At 40.1% G+C, this 13,551-nt stretch overlaps 1 protein-coding gene across 1 annotated transcript; it reads right to left on the bottom strand.

Annotated features, from left to right (window-relative positions):
* Nucleotides 1–1,587: 1,587 nt before the first annotated feature.
* LOC116057232 (probable 2-ketogluconate reductase) lies at nucleotides 1,588–6,850 on the bottom strand. The gene is made up of 6 exons (XM_031309654.1): nucleotides 6,696–6,850; nucleotides 5,210–5,591; nucleotides 4,537–4,708; nucleotides 3,973–4,151; nucleotides 3,365–3,461; nucleotides 1,588–3,239 (listed from the first exon to the last, which is right to left on the bottom strand). Exons 2-6 carry the CDS (start codon nucleotides 5,586–5,588, stop codon nucleotides 3,068–3,070), a joined length of 999 nt encoding a protein of 332 aa, XP_031165514.1. The 5' UTR covers nucleotides 5,589–5,591; nucleotides 6,696–6,850; the 3' UTR covers nucleotides 1,588–3,067.
* Between the last annotated feature and the right edge of the window lie 6,701 nt (nucleotides 6,851–13,551).

Raw genomic sequence — 13,551 nt, 5'->3', positions numbered from 1 at the left:
GTGGCTCACAGACAGCTGTGAGAGTAGAGTTGATGGGAAATGCATCTCTTGAATTAATTGTGTGGGTGTACTGCCCCATTTGCCACTGACGCGTTTATCATTACTATTGTGACTGACAAGCGGTACGTTTGGCATGTTCCTGGCTAGCTAGCGTGTTAGCCAGCCTGAGTTAGATTGATTAGTTTAGCAATCAGCCATGTAGTAACTATGGGCCTCATTCACCAGCATCTTCCTAAGTTTCTTCTCAAATTTGTTCGTCACAAATGTCCGAAGAGAGATCTACGTCAGATTAATGAGGGTGTTCTTAAACCGCAGAATTGTTCGTACTTGTGTTCTTATTTTGGTGAACCCCATTGTCCTCCTAAATTGAAAGTGCATGCCAGTTGATCTTTAGCACTTAAACCCAAAAGATAATCTTGAAAAAAAAAATAAAACATGCCTACTTTGGATCTATAAGTGGAGTGAAAAATCATAAATTATTGGATGGATAGCTAGCTTTATTGTTGTATATTATACAATACAGGATTGCCCAATGAAATGCAGGTGTAGCCCCCTCCATGCTACAAACAAAGTTCTGTATGTGTTTGTATTCATATACACATGGAAAATATGTGCAATATCAACTTAACATGCAATCATAGTTTGTCATTTTAATAAGAGACCATGAGTGGGGAGCAGAAGGAAGCAGAGTGCAACAGACAGAGAGAGTCTGACTGTAATGAAATATGAAGCCGTAATGTAATATATTTAACAAATAAGCAGTTATAAGACTGCAATGCACGGGGAATTGGCAGAGGTGTCAAAAGTATTCACATTCATTACTCAGGTAGAAGTATAGATACTAGGGTTTAAAAAGACTTCTGCAGAAGTTGAAGTATCAACTCAAGCTTTTTACTCAAGTAAAAGTGTAAAAGAACTGGTTTCAAAACTACTTAAAGTATAAAGTAAAAGTAATGTAAGGGAAAAAAATAATATCAATATGCTTTTTCAAATTAGACGGTGAGTTTTGGAAAAAATTAGCTTGTGGTACTTGGGTGCGCAGAGCATGCAGCGTATTGGAAAGGAGTTGTTTTTGCATCCAACCATTTCGAAAAATTCTTCCAGGTATGGCCAGGGATGTAGAAGGGTTGGCTGGTCTTCCTGGCTACCAACCTCCTCGCTGGTGCTTGGTTGGGACATATCGCTCGAGTTCTCTTGAGTCCCTGCCACGGACATCTTCGCACTAGGCTACTTAGGTCTGCTATTTCCTTGCTGGAGTGTGAGTGTATATGTTTATACTTCTCATCCAACCACAATCAAATTCACTCTATCCGGATGGCGTGATTTATCTGGATACGTTTTTGGGTTTTTTTTGGTTTTTTTTTGAACGATGACAAGCCGGAATGAAAACAAGCTGAACTGAAATAGGAGTAACCAGGCTATTTTTTAAATGTAAGGAGTAGAAAGTACAGATAATTGCGTGAAAATGTAAGGAGTAGAAGTAAAAAGTCTGCTGTAAAATAATTACTCCAGTAAAGTATAGATACCCAAAATTTCTAAGTAAGGTAACGAAGTATTTGTACTTCGTTACTTGACACCTGTGGGAATTGGACATTCCAAACGGAAGAATAAATTGCAGAAACAAGCCACATTTGGACTGGATTTATTTCTCTAGGTGATAGTGGGGTGATTTTAATATTAATAAATGTTTTTGCCAATCTGACGGAAATATGCTGACACCAACATTCAGGCCTATTTGAGAACAGGGGGAAATTAAAGCCATCAGGAGAGCAAGACCTGGTAAATGCTCATCCAATGTGCTGTTGTATTGTCCGCTACAGGTACATGCTGGCAGGATGTCCATGTCTATTACAGACCATATTTCACAGTGGTTAAAATGCCGTCCGGAGCAATGAGTTAAATTACAGAGGGGCATAGAGAATATTTCATTCTCCACTTCCCCCCTATAATGTTAATGCCATTGGAATGGGGCTATGGAATACAAATAGAACACCGTCCACCATGTTCAGATGCAAATGATATGCCTATATATGAGCAAAGCCTTTTTAGTGATTTAATATGTAAAAGGAAAAGACTGCCAAGAAAATGAAACGATCATAAGATCTCAAGGACATTTCTAGTTTTCAGTGAGGTCACATCTGTAATAGACTAATGTAGCTCTCACCTTCACAGTTTATAGGAGCAGCCTTGAGGGAAAAGGCCAGCCCGAGTCAGCCGAGCTGTGGACTTCAGGGAGGCCTGTGTGGGCCGCCTGCTGAAAGGGTGCCCTTCATTTCTAGACAGCATGCCCTTTTTAAAATACAATCACAGATAGAGAGTGAGTGGCAGCCTCACTGTTGTCTGTCCCCGTCCCACTCACTCAAAAACGTGGCCTCAAGGGTCTCATTTGTGCACACTCGTGCTCATGAGTCCCACACAGGGGTTAAATTTAAGCAACAAAAGCACTTTAGGTAAGGTTAGGGGGAGAGTATAGTTTCAGTTAAATGATAATTCATCTAAATACATGACAAATTTATTCTATAAGGGTAACAACAAGACTAGCTGGCTATCCAGCCATGTCATTGTCCCCAAATCAACATCAAGATTTTCACGAACAAATGATGTGCCATGTGTCGGTCGGAGCCTGAAGTAGCGAGTTTGAACTGCTATTGGGGATGTGAGGCAGACGCTTATGTGACAGCAGCATATGTCTTGATCTCATCTTTTTCATCTTCTATTTGATTTAATTCTGCCGGTGCAGCGCATTCATTTAGAACGGTGAACAGACAGTTTCACTGGAACTACTTAGTAGGTGTCCATTACCATGTCTAAATGAATGCCCTATGGCCAAAACTATCATTTTCTAAGTTATTTTAACTTTGTTTCAAATGTTTTTAAAATAATGCATATACATCTGTATAAACTGCAGAATTATTTTTTAAAAGTGTGTTGTGAAAGACACTATGGTATAATACATTTTTGCACTTTTACACTTACATTTTGACTGTTGCCACTGCTTATGTTATTGCTAAGATATCTTAAGTAAAAGAATGAGGCCAATAGTTCTGACCACCCACTGCAGAAAGATTTAACATTGATTGTGTAACTGCAACTTGACTTCATTTGGAACAGGTAAGCCTTTCACTGCAGCCAGGGCATTTTCTACCATCTTCTCCACAATCCTCCTTGCTGTATTGTAGGTACTGATCCCGATGTGGGGGGTGATCAGCACATTAGGCAGGCTGAGGAGGGGATGGTCCCTGCACAAGATGAAGCAGAGGGGCTGAGTAATACATTATTAGTTGCTACAGTAGTGAATCATTCTAGCTTTAGAGCTTTGTGTGGGTTTTGATTGGTCTGAGAGTGTATTTTCAGTGTAAAGGACCTTGGTAAAGGTTCAGGATGAGTCACATCTAATGCTGCTGCACAAATTGATCCCGACTGGAGAGCCTTAACTAAGGCATCCTGGTCCACAACTTGGCCTGAGAAAATGAAAAGAGCATTTTTATTAACTTGAACCAGTAATCATTACAGTGTGGGCAGGGGCGATTCCAGACTTTTTAAGTGGGGTGGCACAGGGGGGGACCAATAATCAGTCAGGGGGAGGGGCATTTTATCAGAATAGAAAATATGCTTAGAAATATAGTAAATTTTGGATAGGATACAGCATAATGTAATTCTGCTAAATAAAACATCACATTCATTATTAGTTTCACTTGTTTTCAATTTAAACAAATTGTATATCAGAATACACACATTTTCCATAGGCCCAGTCTGCCACTTTAAATCGTTCCATGGTATCAGAATTTTGGATAGTCATCATGGAAACTGATCATGTGACAAGGGCTGGGAAAATTAGCAGAACAGGCAGCCAAGTGATACTGTGATCCAATGGAAATCACAACAGCACTCTAGCCCAATGGATGGGGGAGGGGCAATCATATTTCACACTTCTAGCCCGGCCCCTGAGCGTAGGAAACACATTGTTCCCACCTCTGCTGATGTTGACCAGTGTTGCTGTGGGTTTCATGAGGGATAGCTCTCTGTGGCCAACGAGACCCGTTGTGTCCAAGGTCAGTTTGACAGCTATCACCACAAAGTCCGACTTCCTCAGCAGGTCGTCCAGGCTCTCGCAGTAGCTCGCTCTAACTGTCTGCTCATCTTCCACATTTCTGAATCGAAAAATGAATGAATAAACGTTTTCAGACTCATACACTAACAGTGTATCCAGTTTTTCAAGGGAGGATATGTTGTGTTTTTTTAAGAATGGTAGCAATCAGCTTCTTTTGAAAAAAGAAACATTGCTACAGTTGGTACATTTGTATTTACCTTTTACCCTGCAAGAAAAATGCTACCTTGTTAAGCATTAGCTTGTTGTTGTCATTGATACACACCATGTTTGATTTCCTAGAGAAACCTCATGATCAACAATGCAGTCATTGGTTATTTCTGCAAAATATACAACATAAAATATTCTGACATTTTTTTTACATGGCTATTAAAAAATAAACTCATCAGCAAAGTAAAATGCAAACATTTTGAGGTTGTTGATTGTACCTTCTGGTCCTGTTGTGATACAGGATCTTCATTTCAAATCCTTTGCTTCTTTGGGCAATTTTGTAACCAATCTCCCCCATTCCAATGATCCCTAGAGTTGACCCTGTGACTTCAACTCCCATCAGGCTTTGTGGTATGTGCATTGTCTTTGGGTCAATAGCTATTTGATGACCTATGAAAAAAACAAAAACAAAAAGTCTAATTAAACATTTTGTTTATTTATTACACCTATTAGACCTCTGCAATTTGCTGTGACTAACCAGCAGGAGGAAGCAACAAGGTATTTATCCCGCACCGGCTTCCCACCTGCCAACACAAATTGTTTTGGACAACAAAAAAAAAAATATATATATATATATATACAGGTATATATATTTATATACATTATATGTATATATAAAGTCTATATATCCGCATGTTTGGGTGTTTTTATAAAAAACAGCCAATAATTGCAGATTTACAAATGATCTTTCAAGGTTTTGGAAGCTGATAATATGCTATGCTCCTTTGCCTAAAAGAATGACCAAATAATCTGCGTATCCATCTAAAAATTGCGGGCAAATTAGGATTAATTTCCTACTCTGAGACAATAAATACGAGCCCTGATCAGCGAGTTTTCCTGTAAACTGGAGCACACACAGATTGTGTTGCATTGGTTAACCTTTAATCTCACCATCAAGGATCTTGCGAGCTGATGCCAGAAGCAGACCCATGGCCAAATCTGCAGTAGAGTCGCTGACTACACCTGGCGTGTTGGCCACCTTCGCCCCGAGACTGTTAATGAACGGCACATCCAGGTGGTCGATGCCCACTCCTCCGCTGACAACCACTTTGAGGGAAGGAAGCAGGCCAAGCAACAAAGGCTCGGCTGCAGGACAATACTTCCACATAAACAGGACCTGGATTTTGGGACCGTGAAGCACTGGGTCTTCTAGAAGCTCTCTGTAGCAGATGATTCGGAAGTGTTGTTTCAATATGTCAGCTAGCTCTTCAAGGTAACCGTGCTCGCCCCCCACCTCTGAGACCAACGCCCATGTTTTTTCCTCCGCCATCACCTGGTGTGACATAAGACATAAAAGAACTTTGTCATATTATTTGTTCAAATAGCACACTTCCATGTAGCTGCTAGTGTAACCTTAAGTGACTTAGGCCACGTCCACACGTACCATAACAATCTTTTTTTTCCCCGTCTTCCCTGGAACCGTGTAAAGAAAAATGTGCATCCAAACGGATCCATTTGTAAAAGACTCAACACCCTACTTCATATTCCAGGCCTATAGGTGGCGCTGTTTCTGCTACAGAAATTCACCACAAACGGAGAAGAAGAGCATAGTCTTCAGTCACTCCCGATCATAACATGCTAGACTATAATAACTTACTACCACTGCTCATTTTATAAAGGCCGCCGCAAGAAAACGTGTCTTTGTTTACATTGTATAGTAATGTGCTGTTGGATTGCTTTTAATTTTGCAATTTTGTCTGCCATCGGACATGATTGCAGCGCGCTAGCTAACAGAGCTAACGTTAGCAAGCTAACGCTGCTAGCTAACATCGGCAGTCAAACAAACATCAATGATCCAATGTCTCTTTGATAATCTACACGTTTTTCTTGTGGTAGCCTTTCTACAATAAACCGTGCTAAAAGTTACTATAATCCGTTCAAAGAGTTGATAAGCAGACAGATTAGCTAGCTAGTTGATAAGTTGTCTACTTCCACTTTATAAACCGCTAACCATAGCAGTTAACGTTACGTCCCTGCTGGAGCGTCAGTTACTTTAGCGATGTTTAACGTTAGCTACATAACGTTAGAGCGTGCGTTTTCAGGCAGTGCGTTTACAGAATTCGTTTGGACGATCGGCCCAAACAATGCAAAACGTGCGTTTGCATCAAAAAGCGTCTCCGTGTGGATGGCCCCTTAGTGTACAGTAGGCAAGCTGAACATGCAAAAATATAAAATGTGTCAACAATCAAGCATTTCCAACGACAAATATTTCCTTGGGTTGAAATAAAGCTCTTATTTAAAGGGGTAAAAAAAAACAATTTAGCCTCTGATTAATACCAAATTGCTAAATTCTCTCCATGAAACTTCCATAAAATGGTTAGGAAATTACATTAAAGTGTGTTTTTATTCAGAGTTAGTTTTTATGAGGGAGACTCACCTTTTTAACCCGAGCTCTGGTTTCAACCCTTCTGTCTCCTCAGACTGATCTGGTAGGAGCTGAGGGCTTGGGGGTGTTTTTAAAACCTTTGAGCAGTGTTGTGTTGTCATTTTCCTCGGGTGAAGTTGCAGATTAAACATGGTAACCTAATGTGAAAACCACTCCGAGGGCTTTCTTCACCCTGTGGCATAAAGAGGTGACAGGGCAAGGAATGTTGTGCTTGGTTTATAATTTACAAATAATAAATGACTGAAAACCTTTTCCAACTAACGACATTGTTGTTTAAAGGTGCACATTTAAATTAGCTCGCCTTACATATTAACTTAAAATAAAAGCAAGTAAAGCAAAACAAGACCAGAGACATCATTTCATGCTGACTCATTGCTTTTATATTTTTTAAAGGCAGGTCTGTTACTGGATTTTCTGGTTATCATCACGGGTAGTTTAGAGATTTTGCCACTGTTTGGTCTTTACATTTCTGTGCATTGATTAGCTAGCCTGGCTTTGTCAAAAAAAGAAAAGAAATAATAATCATCATACCAGCATCTCCAAAGCTCACTTTGGTTTTTGTGCAGATTAAACTAACAAGATATAGTGTGTTAATAAGTGAGCTCAAAAGGTGCTGGTAGACACATTTTCTTTAACCTTTGGACAGAGTCAGGTTAGGTGCAATGCCCATCTATAGCCTACTTTTCTAGCTAGCATAGTTGTTAGTTTCAGAGATAATGTTTTTGGTCTGCACATTTCAATCCTTTGCTTCTTTGAGTTCATTTGTCTCCAATATCCCCCGTTCCAATAATTCCCAGAGTATATCCTGTGACATCCACTCCCAACAGGCTTTGTGGTATGTGGATGGGTTTAGGGTCCCCAGCTATTTAATGAGCTGTGAGGGAAAAGGACTTCAAACATTTTGTTTTCTTATTTATTTATGATCCCCCCATTATTTTCATGAATAAAAACTGTGTTGCTGCTGCAAGGCTTTGTAATGCTAACACATAATTTACTGTTTCTCTAGGTGTGTACTGTATATGGAGGCTATAACATGCCGCTCATAATTAAACACATCTTAACCACTGTAGAGGCATGGTTCTATGTATGCCAATGCTGGTCTGTCAGTTGCGCCGTCCACCCTTTTGTGTGCATTCGTGGTTCCCAGAGGTTGAATCTTACAGACTCATTTTCCTCAGGCTCCACTATGAAGCTCATGTGTTTGGTTCAGAGTGCAATGTCCTGTTGGATGTATTGCTGTGTAATTTGACATTCATGCCAGCCAAGCAAAGTGAGCAGGGAATGTTCAGCTCCAGGGTAGCAGCTAACATGGCCTAGATTGTAGGGGCCATGCAGATTTATTTTTTTTTTTTTTTGGGGGGGGGGGGCTGTTGTTTCATTATGTCAGTTACCTTATCAAGGATGGTTTGTCCTTTCCCATCACCCTGAGGCACGGAACACAAAGATAAACACATTAGAACTACACAAACACTTTGTGGCTTGTCAATGTCATGGAGACGGCAGAGATGGAGTAAACACAATAATAATCTAAAGCTGTTTGATGGGCTTCTATGACACAACAATGTGGTATGCTCGATGATATTCATCTTAACTGGTTCAAAAAGCTGCCCTCTACCATATGTTGTTAGATATTTAAATCTGTGTGTGCATTGTGTTGTACACACAGACTGTTGTGTGTGAATGTGGAGGACTGGTGGAATAACACTGAGTCATACAGAACATCTCTACACATATGGTGTCACAGTATTGCATCATAGAGAGTCCCAATTAGGACTTTTTTTACACCAGTTTCCAACATGCCTAAGTCACTCAAATCACCTCTCATTAATCACACAGATATTACAAAATGATTATGAATAAAACCAGTAAGACATTATACCTGCTTAGCATTTAAATGAAAATGGCAGCAAATGAGGTTCATAAAAGTGCATGCAAACTTAATAGTTGAAATGAATTAATTTCACTGTTGCGTAATCCCATGACATTAACCAAAAATGATCTGCTCCTCCTTCCATCCTGTTATTCCTCCTCCACACCTGTCTGCTGTTCCTGGGCACCTTCTCTCATCTCACTCCATAGTTTCCTAAACTCCCACTCCCACACTCCCTCTCCAATATTTCAACTCATTCGCTCTTCACTCATCAAACTGGTGTCAAATCGTTTCGAATCGTCCCAGCTCCAGTGGTAGTTTAATGTGTTAGGCCGCTTGAAATGTGCCTTCAAGTTTAGCCCTTGTGTGTTTCATTTGCTTCTAACCGGATTCTCTGTGCCACAGGATTTCTGCTGCCTGCGTGCCTGCACGTCAGCTGCTTTGCCACGCTCTCATCCTGCCATCTCCATTACCTCTGTCTCCAACAGCCAGATTCTCCCCCCCCCACATCCATCTTTATTCTCTGCAACCAGTCAATAAACCTTCCTTTATCATTCCAGGCTAAGAGACTTGTCTCCCCAAGTTGATTATGGAGCTCAGCGCAAATTCTTTCAGGAAGACTTCTAAATAACTTCAATCACCACTATCTCTTCCTAAAACTATTCAGCTGTTAAGAGGCGTTCACTTTTCAGTAAACCAACCCAAATTGGCCACGAAATTCATGATGCAATCACATCATGACATCCTGCTTTAAATGTCTTCTCTCCTTGCTATCAGCTGTCTTTTCAGGCAAACATGCAACCCTCCTCCTCCCCTTCCACCTCTGGTCATCGTCAACCACAGCAACCTGAGTACCTTTCCGGCAGACAGCTCCTTCGTTCGGTGTCCGGGTTCCTTCTCCACCATCACCCGAGTCTAGGCTCCATCGGGGGGAATATGTCTGGCTTCTCTACCCCTTTAAAATATTTTTAACGATGGAGTCTAATCCCCAAAGACTCTGTACATTTCATATTATGCTTATGTACAATAAATCTTTGCATATCTGCAACAAAGTCTCTCCTGATTGAAATAACCCATCCGATCTGTGTTCAAGTCCGTGCATCAGGAACATTACAGGTAGGCTCAAATATGAACAAACACACCCCTAAATAATCCATTCAGTTATTGATTTGACTTAGAAAGTCTTGTGCTTTCATCTACACAGAGCAATGGAGCTTGTTCGTCATAATTCCTTTCATGTTTAACTCCTAATTCTTTCTCAGTATGGTTTTCCTCTATTTATTATGCAGCTCTTTTGATAACGGCAAGTGTTGCTGACGGGGGGGACATTTCCATATCCCTCCCAGTTATATTAGAAGAGAAAATATGACTGCACGGTTCACTAATGGTCTTGTCTTGAATCTGCAGACATACTGTAAATTTGGACCATAAAATCTAAAGACTCCATTTGCCATTCCCTGCTGCTAAAGCCCTGCTGAGCTGACGCAGTTTTTCATTTTCACTAATGAAAAGTAAAAGGAATGAGGTGCCGTATGGATTTTAAATTCAAGCAGGATTGCAAAACTGTGAATAGATTTATAAAGGTAAGTAAAAAAAAAATGGCTTTCGCAAATCACCACTTAAAAACAGTTAATTTAATCTATTACCTTAAAGCTATGATGTCAAAAACTATGTTATAGGAATGATTCATAATTATATAATATATCCTTATGATTCAAAAGTAATTGTCAAAAGCAAGAGGTATTTAAGCTCTTAGGGGGCTTTCACACCTGAAAGTCCGAACCAAGGTCTGGACCATAGTTCATGTTTTTGTTACATTGTATACATTTGATCCGGTAAGTTTTGGTTTCACACTGCAGTTATGCAAGCACACTAGAGAACTATACGTGACAAAACTACGTCCAGTCCGACTGAGGAACCGACTGCCACCTGACATCAAAAATGCCCCATCAATTGTGATATTTAAAGCCAGGCTCAAAACTCACCTTTCTACATTGGCCTTCCCGGCATTTTAATTGTCTTACTCTGCTATGTTTGTAATTAAGTGTTTGTCTTTTGATGTCGTTTTAGCCTAAACCACTGATTTGTAAGTGTATTTTATTTTTATTGTATTACTCTGTGGCTAATGCGCTATGTACAGCACTTTGGTCAGAGTGAGCTGTTTTTAAATGTGCTATAGAAATAAACTTTACTTACTTACTAGTCGTCATCACATACGTGCGCTGCGTCTCCTGACAGTTGTAATTGATTGGTTTGTAGACGGGCCTCGCCATCCATTTGTATCCTCCATCCATTTTGCAGCTCTTTTTGATTTGCTGCGTTCTTGAGAAGCAAGACACGGGAACTTTACTTGGGGTTTGAGGAGCTGCAGCATTTATTAGGAGACAAACTGAAACCTACACTGTGCATTTACTACCACTTAACAAGTAAACTGCTGATTTATTCTCTCTCTCTTTCATGTGGCCTATACACTAAACACTGAGCCATTCCTTAAAGGAATCTGGTCTTATAACACGATCATAGCCTGCCAGAGCTTCCTGTATTTGATCCAAAAGTCCGAACCATCCAAAAAATGCTTTCACACTAGAAACAAACCAGACAATGGTTCAGCTTGATCCGGACTGAGACTACCTCTTTTGGTCAGACCAAATTTTGGCTGTTTGGTCTGGACCGTGGTCCGGGGGAGGTTTCACACCTGTAATTTGTATTCAGATCAAACTGAAAAGTCCCAAAGTCCAGACCAAACAAAGCAGGTGTGAAAGCCCCCTTAGTCTATCTTACTCTAATCATGAAATATTGCAGATATTACAGTGCCTCTTATTTTGTGCCAATCATGTTCACAGAATAAAGCTCTAATGTATTTAGGGCATTCATTAGGACAGCAGGGCACAGAATAGATTTTTTGTACCAAGCTCGTTATCATGCTTTCTCAAGTTAGAAAAAGATTTCAGTTCGACATGCAAGAACTTTAAATGAATAAGAAAAGAGAAAGCAACGTAAAAAGTTCCATCAAACAAAAAGCAGGTGAAACTTCAATTTGTGGTGTTTGATCACCTTTCTATTGCCAATATTCACTGATTATTAAAGACTAAACTAAAATGGTACTTGGAGAGCGCAGTCCTCCATTAAGGCCATGCCCTATATCTCGCAATGTTAATGAAAGTGAAAAAAAAAATTGTGTATCCGCCCTGGGATTTGGATCCTCTCCAAAATTGAATGCGTTCTTCCTTGGCCAAAGTTACTCCCTTCCACCAAGTCTCATAAATCTGGCTATCTGAGTAACAAACCGAACCGAAAACATAACCTCATTGGCAGAAGTAATAACAGGTTAATTTATACGTATGAGCTATAGTGGTAATGATTTCCCCTCGGTATACAGTATGTCTACGTGTTATCACGCAACCAAATGTCCACATGTGGTGACATCACCTGATGACATTACAAGTCCTCCAATGCAAACAACATATGACTTTTTTTCTGATGTGCCACTGCAATGACGAGTCTAAAATCAATATTTTATATCAACAATGGAGATGGGTCATTTGTAACGATGAAACTCCCTAATGCCTACCATACAATAGAAGACTTTGAACAGACTTTGAAAAGACTAAAGTCTGACACCATCTCACATCTAACGTTAAAGACTGTCATAATATGTAAAGACTGGGGATCTTGCAGGGTCACACATTACAAGATTACAACTAGATTTGTTTTGAAAGATTTAACCAAGATAGCTAGCTAGCTACTGCTAGCATTAGCTGGTAACTTAAGGGAAAGTTTGCAGATTTTCTGTTCTGCCGTACGTGCAGATGAATGGTGTCAGTACCCGGAGGTCTGCGTTTATCCGCCGGAAAATCTCCCGCTGGATTACGCGCTTCAGAAGGGTTGAAAATCTGCAACTTTCCCTCTTTAACGTTTAGTTTAGCGCGGCGCCATTGCAACGATAAACACCATTGGCTCTAGCCGTTTGCTGCTTCCTGTTTGGTGCTGGAGGGAGTGCAACCATTGGTTGTTGACAATGTTCACATGATTAAACTTCACTACCAAGACTTAAAACTTATGATAATATCAAACACGTTTGATTTTGTCGGAACGTCGAGATGGAACAAAGACTGACTCAGACTGAGTTTTATGATCACCTTACACCAAATGACGGGAGCGAGCCCAACTCCAGGGAGACTGTCATGATTTTATTCCATTATTGGAAATAAGTCTGCGACAGTGGAATCGCTTGAAAAGGCATAAGCGCCACAAAGCTTTATAGCATCTTTTAGCTTATGGTTTTAGTTATCTAGCAGCCAAAAATGTCAACCTCAAGGTGGTGCAACAGAAAAAGTCAGGAGATCACCAAAGTGAGTAAGATTTCTTCCATTGGCACCATGATTGTCTGTACAAAAGTTAGCCTAAAGGTAATCCATCAAGTTGTTGTTGAAGTTTTTCAGTCTGGGCCAAAGTGGTGGAGCGACCAACCATCAGACAGATATTGCTATACCTAGAGATTTAGAACATCAGCATGGCTCATATTAGGCTTTTGAGTGTTTTTTTCTTGCTGTGAGGACAGGTAGGATCTTTGAGCTTGGATTCTCTTTAGCAAATTTGCTTACAGTTTGCATGCGTAATGGGAAGTCACTGAATTATAAAAAAAAAGGATATAACCAGAATAAGCAGTTTGAAACAGAATCAGTGATGTAAAAACTGTGCAGTAAGAACCAGAGCAGTGGAAATTCACACCTTTGAAGAATCGCTGAAAAGTAATATCTGATCTTCAAAAACAAATAAAAGACAAAAGATCAGGTACAAGTGGAGCGGAAAATTCGAATAAGCAAACTGCTACTTGAGTTGAAAAAAATGTTACCTTTAAGTTGAATGTAGTCTTGTTTGTATGGCAGCGGGGGAACTTGTGTCTCAAAGTTGAACCAGCTTGAATTGTTTTACAGTGTACCTTTCATGAGCCCAGAAGAACACTATCAAAGTTCT

The sequence above is a fragment of the Sander lucioperca genome, chromosome 8 (assembly GCF_008315115.2).
Source record: "Sander lucioperca isolate FBNREF2018 chromosome 8, SLUC_FBN_1.2, whole genome shotgun sequence".
NCBI classification, from domain to species: Eukaryota; Metazoa; Chordata; class Actinopteri; order Perciformes; family Percidae; genus Sander; species Sander lucioperca.
Note: the sequence above shows the minus strand (reverse complement) of the source record. Positions and strands in the feature narration are given on the sequence as shown.

Excerpts from the sequence above, each read along its gene's own strand:
- LOC116057232 (XM_031309654.1), bottom strand. The coding sequence starts at position 5,588 with ATGGCGGAGGAAAAAACATGGGCGTTGGTCTCAGAGGTGGGGGGCGAG. Across the intron at positions 4,152-4,536 it reads TATCACAACAGGACCAGAAG|AAATGTGGAAGATGAGCAGA; the intron begins GTACAATCAACA and ends TTTTCGATTCAG. Across the intron at positions 3,462-3,972 it reads ACTGGTCAACATCAGCAGAG|GCCAAGTTGTGGACCAGGAT; the intron begins GTGGGAACAATG and ends TCATTTTCTCAG.